The 19,526-nt window shown below is 40.6% G+C and overlaps 1 protein-coding gene across 1 annotated transcript in view; it reads left to right on the top strand.

Annotated features, from left to right (window-relative positions):
* Positions 1-19,526, top strand: part of LOC116824569 (sperm flagellar protein 2-like) — a 96,366-nt gene that overhangs the window by 63,977 nt on the left and 12,863 nt on the right. Inside the window, exons 19-21 of the mRNA XM_032779921.2 lie at positions 1,065-1,187; positions 8,675-8,813; positions 9,883-10,112. Of these exons, the coding sequence (XP_032635812.1) occupies positions 1,065-1,187; positions 8,675-8,813; positions 9,883-10,112 (492 nt within the window). The remainder of the gene's footprint in view (positions 1-1,064; positions 1,188-8,674; positions 8,814-9,882; positions 10,113-19,526) is intronic.

Raw genomic sequence — 19,526 nt, forward strand, 5'->3', positions numbered from 1 at the left:
GATCTCCGTTGGTTTTGGTGGAGTTCCGGAATCGATCTAAGCGCGCTCTGGGATCGATATATCCCGTCTAGATCAGACGCGATATATCGATCCCCGAGCAATCGATTTTAACGCACCGATACGGCGCGTAGTCTAGACGTGGCCTTACTTCTCCACTGCTGCCTGCAGAGCTAGGCCCTCAGTCAGCAGCTGCCACTCTCCAGGCATCCAGCTCTGAAGGCAGCAGCGCAGAAATAAGGGTGGCATGGTATGGTATTGCAACTCTTACTTCTGCACTGCTTCTGGCAGGGTGCTGCCTTCAGGGTGGGGCACTCAGCCAACAGCCGCTGCTCTCCGGCTGCCCAGCTCTGAAGATGATGTAGAAATAAAGGTGGCAATATCACAACCCCCCCATAAAATAACCTTGCAAACCCCCAGAAACTTCCTTGTGGGTCAGGACCCCCAATTTGAGAAATGCTGGTCTGCTCTGTGAAATCTGTATAGTAGAGGCTAAAAGCACATAAAAGACCAGATTTCACGGATCTCACATGATGTGTTTTTCATGGTCATTAATTTGGTAGGGCCCTACTGATCAACACAGAACTTTTATCACCATTTACTTCATCTCTGAATGTGACTGACACTTAGCATTCAAAAGGTACAGTGGTTACCTGCAAAGTGTCATAGATTAATAGATTTTAAGGCCACAAGGGATCATTGTGACCATCTAGAACCCCAATAGAAACAACTCCTTTAGATAATCTTTTCCCTTTAGCTATTATATTTTGAGCTCTATTAGTTACCCAGTTTTAATCCATTTAATAGGTGCTACAGTGATTTAGTATAGTGTAAATTTTTTTATTTGAGATGTCATGTAGTAATAATGCCTTACAGAAGTCTAAGGATATTATGTCAACAATTACATTTATTCACCAAATTTGTAATCTCATAAAAATGGTATCAGATTCATTTGAAAAGACCTATTTTCCATAAAACAAATTGTACTATGCTGTGCTGCCTACATATATGCAGTCCAAAGATTATAAGATTTCCTTTTTGGTGAAAATATTATATTTTCTTTGCAGGTGTTCCTTCTCCAGCACCTGTGGTTGAAGCCACTCCCATTCCTCTAACACCAGAGGAACTAAAGAAACAAGAATTAAAGCTTAAAATGAAATGGGAATATTTTAGTGCCCTTGAATATGAAGGTATGTAACTAGTTCAGTGGGCTACATTGTGGAAGTTGATCATCATTCCCAATTTAGATTTTTTTTAATATTTGAAACTGTCTGCAAAGTTTTGTTGAAAGTTTGCTGAGTGAATGGGGAGTGCGGAGAAAAGGGGTCTGAAGAATCCTGGAAACTTAAAAAAATGGTAGCAGACAACAATTTTTAAATAAATATATTCAAAATAGAAGAGAGAGACTTAAAAGTACTTTCTCTTCTCTTTCCTTTCATCCTTCTACTATCAGTTGTTCGTTGTAAGCGAACAAGTTAAATAATATTGACCTCAGCAGTTAACCAATGTTCATGATCTTTTGGGTTGTTTCTGTTAGAGGGAGTCAGGTATTTGTTTGATACAGTCCTGTTTATTCACAAAGAATGTATAAAAGTCCTGTTTTCCTGAATACAGTAGGAATGAAACAGCAGGAGATAATCCCTTTTCTCACAGTGCCAAGCCTCTTTTCAGCCAGCACTCTACCCAAAACCTCTCTCTCTCAGCTTTTCTCAAGATAATGCTACAAGAGCTTTTCTGGCTGTCTCTGGGGCTTCCTTCCTGCCTCTTTTATGTGCTTCTGGCATGTTTCTGTTTCTGCGCATGCACGTGCGCTTGCACACACACGCACGCACAAGCAGAACTGCCTCAAACCATAATGAGCCTTCTGCATTTGCATTCAGTCTCAAAGGAGAACCCCTCCAACCACCTGGCTCAACTCCCACATCAGCCTTGCAGGTGGCCTGTGTTTTGAGAAGTGGCCCCTATTGTTTCAGCTCTCTGTTCTACAAAGGAGCTTAATTGCTTCTTACATTTATCCTGAGTGAAGGGTGGCTGTTACACTCACCTGCTTCAACAATGTTTCACCCAATCTCAGCAGAACAATATACTTTAAAATCAGTTATTTGGAAGTAGGGAGGGGAATGTAATTAACTTAAAGGGGTAAAGACCTGCCTTGGCTGCAAAACAGCCAAGGTATGTATCAAAGGAGAACTAAAATATACAAGACCACATTTTCATAATAGCTTTTTAACATAACTTTCAAATGTAGATAGCACAGATACACCTGCAGTCGTAATAACTGGAAGTGCAAATGACCAGTTAAATGTCTAGATTTGTCGAGATATGCAAGTCTGTAGGCGGTTACTGAGTCTTGAATTTTAATTTCTCACTGAATTTAGCAGTTGCGTCTATATGCCTTATTTTTAATTGTGTTCCTGGACTGAGAGTATTTTCTGTTATTGGTTGTTTTCAGAATTGTGTGATTCAATTTGATACTTACAGATTGTTATGTCATTGTCCCAGTAGCAGACTGAGAACAGCAGCTCCTGGAAAATTTGCAGAGGTTACACTTGGTTAAGCTGTACTGAAAAGCTTAGTGGATATGCACTAAAAATCCTCTGAGGTGCTTTCAGTTGCTTATACCTTTTTATTTTTACCTTTTATTTTCCATCCCAAATCAAGCAGATCTCAGAGAAAAATGAATTAAGGCCAAGTTTAAAATTTCAAACATCAGCTGTTTTTGCTGAAAATAGATGGTGTGTATTTTTTTTTCATTCTCATTTAACTCAAAGATGACCTTGAAGGGATTTTGTTCAGACCTTCCAAATACATTCACCTTTGTGTAGAGACTGCATAAGGAAAGTTTCAGCCCCAAAGATGATTGTTTTGGAAAGATATTATTGGCATATGGGAATAAGATGTATAACAGAAACTGCTTTACAGTTTTACCTATTGAAGTAACTGTCAGCAGCAACTACATTTTTTTTTGTTTGTTTGTTTAGAAAAACATTTTCTAGCAGGTAAAATTAAATTTAATGAAAAATTGAGAGGGTAGAGGAGGTAATATCTTTTATTGGACCAATTTCTGTTGGTAGAAGAGACAAGCATTTGAGCTACACAGAGCTCTTCTTCAGGTCTCAAAACAGAAAATGGAGTTGAACATTGGATGCCTACATGGATCTTTTAAGATTTGAGATACTCTTTGTTCAGTGTTACTCTTTGGTCTTCTTTCTTTTTCTTCAGGTTTTTCATTCCTCTATTTATCTGTTTTATATCTTTCTCTTTCTCACATTCCATACTTATTTTTAAGACATTTATCTTTTCCAAAGACCCTGTTTCTCTGTCTATTGCCTCCATTTTTAACTCTAAAATCTCAGTGGCAACAAATTCTTTTAGTCTTTTTTCAGTCCTCCCATTCTGAAATGCCAGATTTTTCTAAGTTACGTGGAATTTTTTACTCATAGAGCTCTGTAGACAAATAATATCTCTTCTCTGAGTACTTGCTCATGTCCATTCTATTGTAGGTGTGTGCACATCCACGTGCACAGTCACTGGAGATTTTTGCCTTGGGTTGGCTGTGGTGCTATGCTCATGCACTGGTATATTAGGCACTGCCAACACTAGGCCCTCTCACTTCCTTCTTGCCAGCAACTCCAACAGATGGGTAGGAGGGTAGGTAGTGGAATGGACATGAGCAATGCATCTCAAAGAACAACAATTACAAAAAGGTAGGTAACTGTTTTTTCTTCTTCGAGTCCTTGCTCATGTCGATTCCATTCTAGGTGTCTGCGTGCCCACGTGCATAGTCATCGGAGATTTTTGCCTTAGCACTATCCGTAGGGTCGGCTGTGGCACCCCCTTGAGTGCCACATTCAGGTACTGCTATATTAGTTGCTGCCAACCCTACGCCCTCTCAGTTTCTTCTCACTGCCCGAGATGGTTGGTCGGATCGCCTTGTCTTGCATCGCAACAGCATTAGCGGTTCTTACAACCCATTGTTCTGTCTCCTTTGTTTTTAGTTGATAGGTACTTAGTTAGACCATTAAGTTAAGTGTTTGAGTAGTAGTTTAGGAATTATAGTCCCAGCTGGGACTTTGCCTTGCAGCAGGGCATGCCCCATTCCCCAGGCTTTAAGCCATGCTCATTGTGCAGCTGGCTGATGTCCATTAGCAACCCCCACACTAGCTGTTTGAAGTGTTTGGAGGAGTCCCACAGAAAGGACAAGTGCAGGATCTGCAAAAACTTTCTATGTGGCAGATCCCTGCTAGGCAGGTACAACTTCAACTTGTGGGACTCCATCAAGTTCAAGGAGGGTCTTCCACAGGACCGAGCCCAGGAGTTCGCCACCTTCATGGAAGAGGGCAAAGTGGTAGCAAGAGGCACCCTCCAGATGGCCTGGAACAGTACAGACTTGGCGGCCAGTTAGTCACCTCTGTGGTGGTCATGAGGCGCAGCTCCTGGTTACAGTCCTCTGAGCTGTCCCAGGAGATGCAGACTACACCCCAAGACCTTCCAGTTGAGGGGGCAGGGCTCTTTTCGGAGCTGACCGATGCACGGCTCCACAGCCTTAAATACTCCCATGCCACCTCCATTCCTTGGCCTAAACACTCTTTAGCAGGCTAGAAAGGTGTTCCGTCCCCCAGCTCCTCCGTCAAGGTCATGGGGTATCCCTCAGTCCAGCTCCTACAGAAAGAAGGACAGAGACAAAGGATTTAAACAGCATCCCCCTTCATCTTCCTGTTCCTCTGTCCAGCCTGGTTCTTCCAGAGGCCAAGGAAGGCAGAACCAGGCATTTTGAGGATGCACCCGAGGATGTTGCCCCAGTCACGCCCCTGCTCTCTTTTCTTATCTCTTCTGGTTGGCCTTGTCACGGCTGACCTTGGACCGTTGGGTGCTCAACATAATATCTTCAGGCTACACCCTGAAGTTCGTGGCTGACCCTCCCTCCCACCCCACTTCTGCATCTCTCTTCAAGGACCCTTCTCATAAACAACTACTCATTCAAGAGGTCAAGAACCTCCTACACCTGGGGGCAGTAGAGGAGGTCCCTCCAGACTTGAAAGGGAAAGGGTTCTATCCCTGCTATTTCCTAATCCCCAAAGCAAAAGGGAGCCGCAGATCCATTCTGGACCTGCACCACCTCAACAAGTCTCTGAAGAAGCTGCAGTTTTGCATGGTCTCTCTGGTCTCCATTATTCCCTCCCTGGGTCCAGGACACTGGTACACTGCCCTTGACTTAAAGGATGTATATTCCCATCTTCCTGGGGTACAGGAGTTTCCTCTGTTTTGTGTTAGGCCACCCCCATTTTAAATTCATGGTGCTGCCCTTTGGTCTCCCATCAGCCCAAGAGTGTTTACAAAGTGCATAGCACCAGTGGCCACTTACCTGAGGCACCGAGGGGTGCAAATTTATCCGTACCTCAATGATAAAGGGCTAATCCCAGGATGAGGTGCAGCATCATCTCAATCTGGTTTCCTCCACCTGTTGTGACCTGAGGCTGTTAATAAGCGAGAAAAAGTGGACTTTAATTCCAGTGCAAACTCACAGAGTTCATTGGAATGGTCCTTGAGTTTAATCAGACCAGAACCTTTCTCCTCAAGGCTCGGTTCTAAGCCACGGCAGAGCTGATCTTGTGGATGCCAGCCCACCTGCTCATCATCACTCACACATGCCTGCGATTGTTAGGCCACATGGCAGCCAGCACTGACATGGTCTGGCACTCACGGTTCTGCCTCAGGCCCCGCAGGCATGGCTGGTGTCAGCCTACGTACCTAACAGACCCAGAGTGGGCCTGGTGGTCAGGGTCCCGGACCATGTACTGTCATCGCTCATATGGTGGCAGAATCCTGCACCAATGTTGGAGGGAGTTCCTTTTGCGGCTCCATCCCTGTCAGTGAACCTCGTCTCCGATGCCTTGGATCTAGGGTGGGGAGCCCATCTGGGCAATCTCAGCATGCACTGTCATTGGTCGAGTCACGATCACTCCCTACATGTCAACGTGAGAGATCTCAGAGCAGTTCGCCTGTCCTGTCAAGTCTTCCTACCTCACATAGAAAGCACAATATAATGTCTATATTCTATATCAGCAAGCAAGGCAGAGCCACATTGTCTGCCCTTTGCCAAGAAGCCCTCAGGCTCTGGGATTTCTGTATACAACACAACATTCATCTCATAGCCATGCACCGCCCCGGGGCCAGGAACCCTTTGGCAGATTGCCTCAGCAGGACCTTCTCATCTCACTGCGAGTGGTCCCTCCATTCGGAAGTGGTCAGCGTCATCTTCCAGAGGTGGGGATCTCCACAAGTGGACCTGTTCACATCCAGGCAGAACAGAAAATGCTACCTTTTCTGCTCGATTTGGAGGATTGATCGACACTCCCTGTTAGATGCTTTTCTGCTCCTGTGGTCGGGGGCTCTGTTGTATACCTTTCCTCCAGTGCTATTAATTCACAAGGTCCTCATGAAGATCAAGCTGGACAGAGCAAAGCTGATCCTCATAGCGCCGGCTTGGCCGTACCAGCACAAGTTCAGCATGCTGCTGGATCTCTTGGTGGCTGCTCCATTTCTGCCACTGCTCAGGCCAGACCTGCTGTCACTAAACTATGTCAGTCTTTTGCATCCGAACCTGGTGGTGCTGCATCTGACAGCTTGGCTGCTGCACGGTTAAATGTGGAGGAGCAAGAGTGCCCAGATGGTGTCCAACAGGTCCTGTTAGGCATCAGAAAGCTCTCTACCAAAGCAACCTACCTGGCCAAATGGAAGCAGTTTGCTTGTTGAACCTTGAATAAAGGCATTTGGCCCTAATGGGCCTCGCTGCAGTTAATCCTGGACTACCTTCTGTATCTCGAGCTCCAAGGCCTGTTCCCATCATCTGTCAAGGTCCACTTTGCTGCTATCTTTGCCTTCCATCTGCCACTCGAGAGTAGGTCAGTCTTCACCCAGGACATGACTGCCAGGTTCCTCAAGGACCTCTGGCACTTCTACCCAGATGTCAGGGACCCCGTTCCTCCATGGGACCTGAATCTTGTGCTGTCACGGCTCATGGCACTCCCCTTCGAGCCTCTGACTTCCTGCTCTTTCCTCCTTTCCTGGAAGGACATCTGCCTGCCAGGTCTCTGAGATTAGGGCACTTACTTCGGAACCGCCCTATACGGTCTTTTACAAAGTAAGGTCCAGCTGCGGCCACATCCAGTTTTCCTGCCCAGGTGGTCTGATAGTTTCATATGGGCCAGGACATTTACTTACCTGTCTTTTTTCCAAAGCCACATGAGTCAGAGGAGGAGGAGTGTAAGTTGCATTCCCTAGACGTCAGGAGGGCACTAGTCTTCTACATTGAAAGGCCCAAGCCATTCCACAAGACAGCGCAATTGTTCGTCTTGGTAGCCAACAGGATGAAAGGTCACTCAGTGTCCAGTCAAATAATTTCTTCTTGAATCATTTGCTGCTGCTACGATCAGGCAAAGGTGCTTTCTTTGACAATTGTAACTGCCCATAAAACCAGGGCACAAGCCTCTTTGTCAGCTTTTCTAGCCCAAGTGCCTATCCAGGACATCTGTAGGGTAGCCACCTGGTCATCCATCCACATGTTCATGTCCCATTATTCACTTACCCAGCAGGCTTTGATATAGCAGTGCAGCAAGATGCTAGATTGTGAGCTGTGAGCCCACCTCTGAAGATACCACTTGTGAGTCACCTAGAATGGAATGGATATGAGCAAGCACTTGAAGAAGGAAAAACGGTTGCCTACCTTTTTGTAACTGTTATTCTTTGAGACGTGTTGCTCATGTCCATTCCATTACCCGTTATCCTGCCCTTCTGTCAGAGTTGCTGGCAAGAAGGAACTGAGAGGGCATAGGGATACTGCTACAAATACCGCTAAGGCAAAAATATCTGATGACTGTTCACGTGGGCACACCTAAAATAGAATGGACATGAGCAACACATCTCGAAGAACTGTTACGAGAAGGTAGGTAACTGTTTTTTCCTCACACTAAAACAGCCAATTTTTATAAAGAGGCAATTGTAATAATAAATATGGATTTGTGAGATACAAAACAGCTAGGCTTGGAAGGCCTGATCCAAAGCCCTGTAAAGTCAGTGCTTTCAATGAGCTTTGGGTCAGGAACAAAAGAACAAACATTGGCTATGGTTCCCATAAAATTTGTATCATTTGAGATTTGCTTTTTTCCCCTTTTGAAAAATCTGAGAAAGGAATGATCTCTCGCTGAAAAGATCTCATTTTTTAAAATTACCTAAATACTATTGATATAATTTTTAAATAAAAGGAACGCTTCCTCTTTAGAACATCTACATTTTATGTTCAAGCTCTAAAGGAAATGTTTTTAAATCATCCTCACTGGACTTTTTCACCATTGAGCTTCTAAATCTAACACTTTTGTCGGAGGGTATTGTCTGAATTAATGTCTTCTTATCACCTCTTCCTTCGACATCAGTTTGGTTAATTTTGCTATATCCTTGTGATATGCACATTCTGATATCAACAGTAGGTATATTTTATAAAACAAGTTCTGCAGTCTGAGTGAATTAAAAATATATAAATAATATATGAACACAGGAAACCTAAATAGGTATTTTGATGCCTGAGTGCAAGTTTTGATGCTTAACTTTAAATGCCTAAGTAAGCTTGAAAATAGACTTCAGATTGTATAAATAAATTATGAAATGACTGTTTTAACAGAGGAAGCTGCAAAATCTCGACTACAGCTGATTAAGATAAAGGCATTAACATTTGTTGAAGAACTAGTAATGAAAGCAGAAGAAACTTACAAATGTATGGAAAAGTGGCTTGGTGCCAGGTTCCTTGCAGAAATGGCCAGGTAATATATGGCTAATTTTTAAACAGACGGGGTATTTTAATAGAATAGAAAAGTTAGAGTAAAGCTGGTAAAAATAATTGTTCAGACAGGTGATATAGTCAAATAATTTGTAAAAATGTACAAAAATTAATCATTTTGCTTGCTAATCTTACTCTCAGGATTTGGGACTTGATATTACCTTATGATATGTGCCCTATAGTGCTGCATACCTTGGAAAGTTAAAAAGTGTAGTCAGCAATATTGTACACAACTGTTCAGTCTTATTTTTTTCTTAGGAAATACAGTTACACTTATGAGCATTAGTAGAGAACCCGACATTTTGTTCATAGGAAGCAACAATATCAAGTAGTGACTCCTGCCACCTTGGAATTTTGGAATCTTGTTTGCTATGCTTCTGCCATTCCTGAATCCTCCACCTTTTGTTAAACCCATGTGTATAGCAGTTGACAGAAGTTATTTTAAAGATCATAAGAACATGAGGGCCTGCTTTCTGACACAAATTAGTCTCCAGTGCCCAAGAAAAGTGTGTAGATTTGGGCCTAATCATTACTCCCTAACTTTCATGTAGAGGGGATCTTCTGCATGCAGGTCAGACCTTTCCCACTGTAATATCCAAGTACTTATGCCTCCACAGCAGTATTACTCCTTTCCCTGCAGAATTTGCTCAATAGATCCAGGAATCCATGCAGGGGCACATGGCAGGGTGACAGGCTGAATGAAGTAGGTGGACAGGGTGAGATCAGGTAAATAGACATCACCTCATTTGCCCTATGGAGTTCCGAAAATTGCAACCTGTACTATCTTTCCATTGGATTTTCTCAATGGCTGGGATTTCACTTTAAATGGACTTCCCCCAGCAGTCACAAATAGAGCCTGCTGCCAGGATGTAGTGAGAAATAACTAGCTTGGTCATAGGGCCGCATGTTGACCCCCCCTTCCCATGATCCACACAGAGGATTTGTGGTTCTTAACAGAGAAAATCTCCCATTGATGAAATATTTCAGAATTTGATTCAAAGTTACTATCTTACATTTTAAAGTAATAATTGCTTCCTGCGTTTCATTTTTAGTGTTGACAAATTAACTGAGATTGCACGCCACCACATTGAATGTTCTACAAGAATCCAATATGAATTGGTTTTAGATGACACAGACTTCTTCATAAGCAATGATGTAAAAGTAATTCCAGATCCTATCCCTCCACCACGGCCTTCACCTGTAGAGACATCTGTAAATGGTACCCTAACTATTTCACAGCTTAGCACACTCCATAAGCAATTTCTACAGGTGGCACCTAAAGGTAGGAAAAAATATTCTTACACATTCATAAGAGAATTAGTTACCTAATCAAGATTTCAAAAAACAGTTAGGAGCTACTAAACCATTTTTTATACTTAGCCAACAGCATTATGTATACTAATTTATGCTAGTAAGTAAAGATGCTACTACTGTTATTAAGAGCAAAGTCAGAATGCTGGTATCCAACATTTAAGTGATCTGTAAGAGTCTTTGATCTGAGTTCCTCTATACTGAAATCTAAAGTAACTCTTTGGAATTATCAGTGCGCTGTGTGTGCTTTTAAAAGTGGTACCCATCTTGCTTAACTCGGAAATTCTGAAAATTCATAAGGTAAGAATCATTTTCAAATACAAGTTTTTAATTAAATGAATACTTCTGAGTTCAGTGCAGATGGCCGCTATGTTATTAAAAATGACATCATTTATGGCATTGGGGCCTTTTTAGCCAAAAGGCAACAAAGCATTGGTTGAAATATCTTGAGCTTGCAACACCTCTGGAATGCCTTTTGTCAATATACAGCAACCATTCCATTAATTTACAAGTAGTAGGTCAGATATGTTTATTTTTTTCCTGCAACACTTGGAGATGAAGTTTTTAGCTCAGTTGTGGTTCAGTTACTAGAATCAACAATAATTTATCCTGCAAACAGCTTAACTGTAGAGCCAGCCAACAATTTCATGCGATCGGTGACCCTACAGCAGTCTCTTCACTTAATATAAACACATCCTTGAAATGTGGGAACTCTGGGTAAAAGATTTTAAACTAGTTTCCAGCATGACCTAATACTGGTTAAAGAATTATGCAAAATAATGTAAGTGTTTAAAAATTTAACCTTTTATTTAAATATATATTTTTTCCGATTAGTTACATGAATATTAAATGAAAATGAAAATAGTTCACAATCATTTACACAAGGATTCATTACTGACAATGTCACAAATTATCATCTTGTGTAACAAATGACCACTGCCACCAGTCCAGAGTGCTGGAACAATTTGTATAGTGGGGGTGCTGAGAGCTATTGAACCAAACTGTAAACTCTATGTGATGGGAAACACTTCAAACCAGAGGGTGCAGCAGAACCCCCAGCACCCCTAGTTCCAGCACCTGTGTTGCCAGTACAATCAGAAATACCTTGTGTAGTTAAACATCATTATCAAATTAATCCAGTGTAATGCATTAAAGCTCACAAAGGCCCACTAAAGATGAATTTGGTCCTTTAGGTTGACATACATTTCACTGTATATTTATGGAGAAAAAGTGAGCTCACCTTTTGGACTTGAAAACTTTTAGCTGAGAAACATGTTTACAGTTTTCCTTTAAAGAAATGTCTATCTTTCTGTCTTGTGTATGTGAGAGAGCATTCCAAACTGCTCTGCAGCAAATAAAATAATAGACAGTATCATATAGTTAATTATAAGAAGCAGGAAATATCTTATATTTGCATTCATTTATAGAGTTCCCTGGGAGTAAAGCAGACTTCACAGACATCAAACATGGCTGGTCACTCCCTCAAGGAGCTTTAGTTTTAGATTTATTTACTAGATATATAAGACTATAAAAAGATGTTTAACAGAGACTTTAATCCCCTTGACATTTCTGTATAGTTAAATGCAGCAATAATTTCCATCATATATTGATGACAACCAGTTAAATCTTATAGCAAAAAAAAAAGTACAATATCTCACCTTCCTCCAATGTTTCCCTTTAAATAGCATCCCTCTCCAGTAAAAGGAAGGTCAACAGACTCAAGCTATTCTGGACCAAGTGGGGAACAAGTTCCAAAGTCAAGGGGCCCTCACTGAGAATGCCCTACTAGCAGTCCCCTCTCTTTTAAAGCCAAAGGGACACCAGTTTAAGAGCCTCCACTGATCTCTGCAGTGACAGTATAACACAGAAATAGAGCTGATCTCTCAAGTAGGCAGGTCATGGGCCATATGGGCTTTGTTGCTGTTATTTTATATTTTTGGTATTATGGTCAAGCTAGTGGCCAGGAACCCACAGGATCAAAAATAACTCCTTAAACTCTACTTAGAAACCTACAGGTACCCAGTGAAGATAACAAGCACTGGTGTAATGTCCTGACAGATATATATCTTGCTTAACAAATGGGCTGCTGCATTCTGCACTTTGTTCAGTATTTGAATGGATTTAAGATGTAGCCCCACGAAGAGCACATTGCAGTAATTTACTTCTGTAGTGACAAAGGCATGAATCATGGCAATAACATACATATATTCCCCCTCCCCTGCCCCCCCAAAATAAATAAATAAATCTCAACTTCCTGGTCAGACACAAATGAAAGAGAACAGTCTGGTTCCTGCTGAAATGTGATCATCCTACAGTAATTAGAAATCTAACTAGATTCTCCATTTGCAATTGTGAGTGAGAAGTGAGAGACAGACACCTTAATCAGAGAAATAGATATAGTCCTCACCATATCTTCCGATTGGTTTCCTCAGCCAATCAACATATCTAGATTGAGCTTTAGCCAGCTTACTTTCAATACAGCCAAACACTGGAAAAGGTACTCTACTATACTATCTGGGGCAGAAGGAACAGAAATAATACATTGGAATCATCTGTCTGTTGAAAGCAATGCAGCTCATGCTATCTCACTGACCCTATATTAATGTTGAACAAGAAGGAGCCCTGCAGTTAGCACTTTCATGAAGAAATGGCAATTGCCGAACATTACTTTCTGGGAGCTTTGAGAAAAAGATTAAGGACAGCCCTGTCCCTTCCCCCATGGTCCATATATATGGTCCATAGCAACTTTAGATTTAAAGATATCAGTATGCACAGCCTTTATTCACTGATAGGATGAAGTCATCAGTCAAATGCAATCAACATAATCTCTGTTCCGTAACCTAGTCGGTACCCCAGTTGACAGGAATCCATGAAATCTGAGCTATGTAGGTAATTTTAACCGTGAAGAGAAGATTAGGTACAGGACTATAGTTAACCAGATAAGTCAACATCAATTTTTGGCATCTTGAACAAAAACCTTATCAATTGTTTTTTAAGAAAGCTGGCAGCATATTCTTAAGAGAGGCACTGACAGTCTGCATTATCACTGGATTCAGAACCTCCCCAGGTTTCAGGAAGTATATGAATCCAGAACTGAGCTTTGGGCCCAAAGATCCCCCTCCAGTACTTCACAGAGCACCACTGGCTGAAACAGATGACAGCATTTGTCCCCCAAACAGTTGTCCTGATTCCACAAAAGCAGACAGTTTGGTCAGAATCAATGTGTCTCCACAAAGTAAAAAGGAGTTTCCTCACAAACCAAACTAAAGTCATCCTCTGAGTGGAATCAGTTGGATTGTCCAAGTTATCAGTCATGTGAAAAAAGTCTGTGGAACAAGATTTTGGGGATGGGATGGTAGAAGAAAAAATCTTTTTCTTTGTCTCCTGCACAGCCACAGTATAACAGCTTAAAAAACCCTACTGAAAACAATAATAGAGTGGTCTGTTGGAAGAACAGTCCCCTCCTTCAGAGTGCTCTTGTTCCATCAAGAGCAACCTATCAAAACAGTTCTCTTGCCCTAATGAAAAAGGTATGCTGCAATCTTTTATTTCTGCAGGAGGTATTGGTCCAAAGACATAGATAATATATCCAGTCAACCCACCTCCAGTCCTTATCCAAACAATAGCTCAAGATTGTGGTCAGCCATGGCCCTCACGGAGGCCTGAATTTATTCAGATGAATAATCATCAGAATAGATGTTTAAGTACCTGATCATGAACAGTCCGGGTGAATCTAACACTACAATGGCAGGGACTCAGATAGGAACACTGGTGTGATTTGTATGCCAAGATTAGTACCATCTTTTGTCTGGGCTGTCACACATAAGATGGACATATTGTATTCAATCCATTTTTGGTGAAAGACCTATTCAGTAAATCAGATACAAACAGCACAGACTCCACCTCCTCAGTAATCCTCTCCTGTTCCAACTGTACAAAACAGCCAAATGAGACCAACTGCACCAATGCAGGTCCAGCAGTATTGCCTAGCCAGGTTTTGGTAATATGTGCAAAGTTGGGAACCTCATTCTTACTTACATCATGGATGGTGGAAACTTCATTGACCATTGTATATGGCAAGAAACAACAGGTAGAGTCAACCAACAGACAAGGGAGGATAATATGACAATAAGACAGTTATGATTTGTATAATACGGACTGATCACGGCACAACAGCACAGCACTCCTCTTTAATTTCTCCTCCTCCTGTCTCTTCTTGTCTTTTAGCACAAGAATATAGGCTCCCTAGTCATTGAGGCCAATCACACTCATCTAGGCCACCAATAACCCCTAAACTTTTAGAGCTCTCATTGTCCTAACCAAATAATAATAATAATAAAGAATAATAATGATAGTGCCTAATCCTTGAGTCCTAACTCATGTGAGTAGTCCTCAGATCACTTGTGATACTAAAGTCACCAGACTACTTATGAGTATGGGCTATAGGATTAGGGATTAATATAGATACTTACAGATATACAATACCTACAAATATTAATCCTAATACATCGATGATATATGTACTATTCCCCACCACTAGAGCGGTTAAGTCTTGAGGCCGCACATTTAGATAAAATTAAAAGAGCAAATCTTCTATAGCAGCAGTTCTCAAACTGTGGGTCAGAACCCCAAAGTGGGTCGCCACTCTATTTTAATGGGGTGCCAGGGCTGGCTTAGACTTGCTGTGGCCAGGGGCCAAAGCCAAAGCCTGAGCCCCACTGTCTGGGGCCGAAGTCTGAGCGGTTCAGCTTTGGGAAGTGGAGCTGAGATTACAGGCCCCCTGCCTGGGACTGAAGCCCTTGGGCTTTGGCTTTGCCCCTGCCCTCCCCCAGGCAATGGGGCTTTGCCCTCCCCCCACCCGGGTGGCAGGACTCAGGTGGGCTCAGGCTTCGGTCCCCCATCCTGGGGTCATGTAGTAATTTTTTTGTCAGAAGGGGATCGTGGTGCAATGAACCCCCTGTTCTATAGCATGTAAATAACAAAAATCCTAAAACTGATCTGAAGCCTCATCAGAATCCAGGCAAAAGATTTAAGAATCAGAGTACCAAGCTGACTGGGTATAACATTACTGTGATTATATATAGCAGAATTTTGAATTAAATGCAGTCTCTCAATTAACTTCTCTGGAAAACCAGAGAAGAGAGGAAAAAACAGGAGAAAGAATTAATTTTGGAAGGAACAGAGATGTAAAGTGCCTTTTCACATGAAATTTGGTTGGAAAATATTTTTAAAATGAGAAAAGGCTATCTTGGTGATATGTGTAATAGACTGACAAAATCAGAGGAGAATAGCCAAATCAGTATATTTTAACAATAGGGTGAGGACATCAAATTCAATCATATCAAAAATCAAATTTTAAACAGTTTTATGTTTCCTAGGACTGTAAAGTATTAAAGAGCTGCTGGTGCTTCACAGACAACTTTGTTCTGTCCTTCACCCTTGGTTCTCTATGGAGACACCTTACTAACAACTCTGAGCATCGATGGAGAAAAAAAACAGACTTGTACTGGACCTAGATATATGCTGGTGCAATCTCTCAATTAACAAGGAAACCTAAGAAACATTTTTATGTTATTGTCATTGTATTAATTTGAGGTGAATTTTCAGTTTGTTGGGTCCATAAAGTCTTTTGATCAGTTTTCTTATGGTAATTTAATGTATACCCCCTATGAATGTGCTGTATTGTTCTCTAGTAAGGGTGTCCCTGTTTGTAATAGACAACCCAGGACAGATCTGAAATTGAGCCACTAATTCTCAGTCAACATTTTTCTCTGTTTTTTTTCCCCATTCTCTTTGGATGTAGTCTATCTTGTCAGCAAAATCCAACTGTCTACTTGTTTGTCTGATCCAATCTCCTTTGATTTTCTTCAGCAGCACCTTCTTATGACTGGCGTAATTTCCAAAAATGAATCTTTATTTTCTGGAACTTATTAATATTTTACTAAATGTGCCCTAATGAATCTTATTTTGAATTCACCTGCTTTGCATTTCCAAATTAAATAAATTCTGTCCCAACTATTTTCTTCTATTTATAACTGATATGCATGAGCATGTTTGTAGATACTGCGATTTCTTCATAATCATGACCTGTATGAACTATATCAGTCCAATTTGTAGAACTAACCATTTAACTGAAACAACCATGAATCAAGTCTTTATTTACTTCTCTATTCTAAATCCAAAAATCATTTAGAATACCTGTAAATTTAGACACAGTGAAAAATAGACAACTTAGACCTGAGTGGCTCTCCGGCATTCAGGGCAGGTACAGTTTGAAGGTTATCTTTCTAATCAATCATGACAGATTATTTGTAGTAAGAATTTATCCCAAGCCTTATTATTTCAATATTTACCAAATATAAGACAGCCACCATCTTCTTATCACTATTTGCGTCAAAAACTGCAGATACTGTAAGCCTGTCATCAGTTTAGTTTTGTTGCACCATTGGATTTGAAATAGCTAAATTTAAGACTGCATTTAATTCAATTGAAAGTCTGTCCTTCAGTGGGAGTTTTGCCTGAGTTAGGAATTCAGAACCGGGCCCATGATTTCAAATATCTTCTATACTGTATACAAAAAGGCATTCATATTTATGTCCATTTCCCAGCACTTTTTTGAGAACAAATCAAGATAATTAGAACAGTAAACCTATTTAGCTGCAATTTGATGTTAAATATGAGTGGGAGCTCTAGTTTTGTTTGTAGGGATAGGTAATCAGATCTCCATTACTAATGTTGATTTTTCCAAGGGTAATTTTTCTTTCATTATATTTCTTTCAAAAGTAGAAAATCTAGTAGTTTTTTTATTCTTATTTATCATTTACCTCTCCAGTTAGATCTCTTACTTAATCATGTAGGTTTCATTCTTTTAATATTTCAAAAATCTGTCTGCACTGCTTAAAATCTTCGCTTGTACATAATTACCTTATATCTAGAAGAATCCCAAAGAGCTTTACATACATGTTTGTGCCTACAAATATATTACATGTATCTATTTAGGTTTTAAGATACTCATCAATATGGTATACAAAAAACCTATTCCCCCCCACACTTCACACACACAAATATGCACACACACAATTACTTCATTCATTTGCCCACTATTTAAATACCACTGCCTCTGGTGATGAACATAACCAGCCCTTAGCAACCTCAAGAGCTGATCAGAAATTATTGAAACTTGGTTTCAAATACAAAAGGGATAGAAGGACTTTCATTAAACATTTTCCCTATTTTTCAACCAGATCTGATCATTCTTATCTTAATTGTTGCAAGGATCTTCTTACTGCTTCATATTTTGCTGCTCATATAATTTGTCATCTCTGTCATTCCTGTATATGTTCATATGTTTGGGCAAGTGTATTGTTTACCTCTGAAATTGAAACAAGTTCAAAATCTATAATTGATAACTTTCAAGGCTCTTTAAAAATTGATCTTTGTATTTGCAGAACTTGTCTCATGTTTGTCCTCTCTCATAATTTAGGCAGTGTGATTCATCTTTACTTCTTCCATCCTTATTGCTTGCCCTTTTAAAATGGTTTGCCTTATTCACTTGGCACATGTACCAAAACATTTCTTATTTGTTACTGGGTTTTTTCTATCTCCTTTAAAAATATAATTTTATTTTTACTTTGTAGTTTTATTTTATTGTTGTAACGTCCCTAACTTAGTTCAAAGGACATACTTGTTATATTATTATATGTTATCTGGATTAATTACTTACTGAAACATGTTAACACTTAAAGTTGTTGTATATATCAGTAAATAATTATTGACTTTGGGAAATAGCCTAGTTAAAAACAATTCTGCACATTATATATAATTTTTTTACATTTATTTCCCCTCTGTCTTCAAAGCAAACAGCCTCTGTATGAAACAAAGATACCTGAGGCATATCTTCAACTGGTATAAAATGTTATAGCTCCAGTGATCTTAAAGGAGTAATGACAATTTGCACCAGCTGAGGATCTGCCCCTTAGTCCTTACTTCTTTACCATTCATCTGCTGGTGCTGCTTATTCCCCACATGATATTATAATCCGCTACTTGTAAACAGAGAATATAACTTTTGTTGGAAATAAGGAGCTATGGCAGAACTCTCCAGCCATACTGCCTCAAGCTGTCAACTTGTTAGACTGCATAACCAAGGAAGTGTGGCAGTCAGACTAGTTACATGTAGCAGCATCACATTATCAACTCATATTTAGTTTGTTGTTCATTGTAACCCCAAAATCCTTTTCAGCAGTACTACTGCCTAGACAGTTATTCCCCATTTTGTAGTTTTGCATTTGATTTTGCATTTGTCTTTATTGAATTTCATCTTGTTGAGCTCAGACCAATTCTCCAATTTATCAAGGTCATGAATTTTAAACCTGTCCTCCAAAGTGCTTGCAATCCCTCCCAGCTTGGTGTCATTTTCAAAGTTTATAAGCGTACTCTCCACTCTGTTCTCCAACTAATTAATGGAAATACTGAATAGTACCAAACCCAGGACTGACCCCTGAGGGACCCTACTAGATACACCCTCCCAGTTTAACAGTAAACCATTGATAACTACTCTTTAAGTATGGTCTTTAAACCAGTTGTGTAGTATCTTCTAGTAATTTCATCTAGATCACATTTCTCTAGTGTGCTTATGAGGATGTCACATGGAACTGTGTCAAAAGCTTGCAAACAGAGTGTTACCTTGATGTAAGTAATATTTTCTTACCAAACTCCCTGTGGCACTCCAAAGAATATGATCACCTCATTTCTTGTCCTAAAAGGGTGTGTGTGTCTGTGTGTGCGAATGAATGATGTACCTGACACAGTTACTGAGGTTGTAAAGTGTTTGGGATCCATCTAGGTGCGTGACGATGTAAATGACATCATTCTTGGCCAAATGCTTGGTTGAAGCAATGCTAGTAAAGAGCATCGCATTCTTTTACTGCTATATAAGCCAACTACATATCAATAGTGAGGATAGGAAGGACACAATAATGCAAATAATAAAGACCAACACCTGGTCATAGGGAATGAGGTGCAGAATCACTTGGATCCCAGTCCTTCACTGGGCCCATGGACCTTAGGTCTGCAATATCTTCCATGTAGCTGACTTCCGCAAGGGAAGAGGAGTCATAAACTAATCAGAAAGGTTAACCTCTTTGTAGGTGGGCGATATTCACTGGGAAAACCACATCCTATCATTTCCCGAAGGCCCTGTATTCTGTTCTGGTCAATGACACCGTTTCAGAGCTGTCAGATAGGAGTGTTGTATTAAGGAGGTATGTCCTCCTCAAGGCCCCTCTGATTGGCTATCAGACTGAAGGAATCAGCCCCACCTCCCTCATGAGAGATCAGGAATCCACTGAGCATACTCAATGCTGTAACTATATAAACTACAATCC

Source organism: Chelonoidis abingdonii, chromosome 6 (assembly GCF_003597395.2).
Source record: "Chelonoidis abingdonii isolate Lonesome George chromosome 6, CheloAbing_2.0, whole genome shotgun sequence".
Lineage (NCBI taxonomy): Eukaryota > Metazoa > Chordata > Testudines > Testudinidae > Chelonoidis > Chelonoidis abingdonii.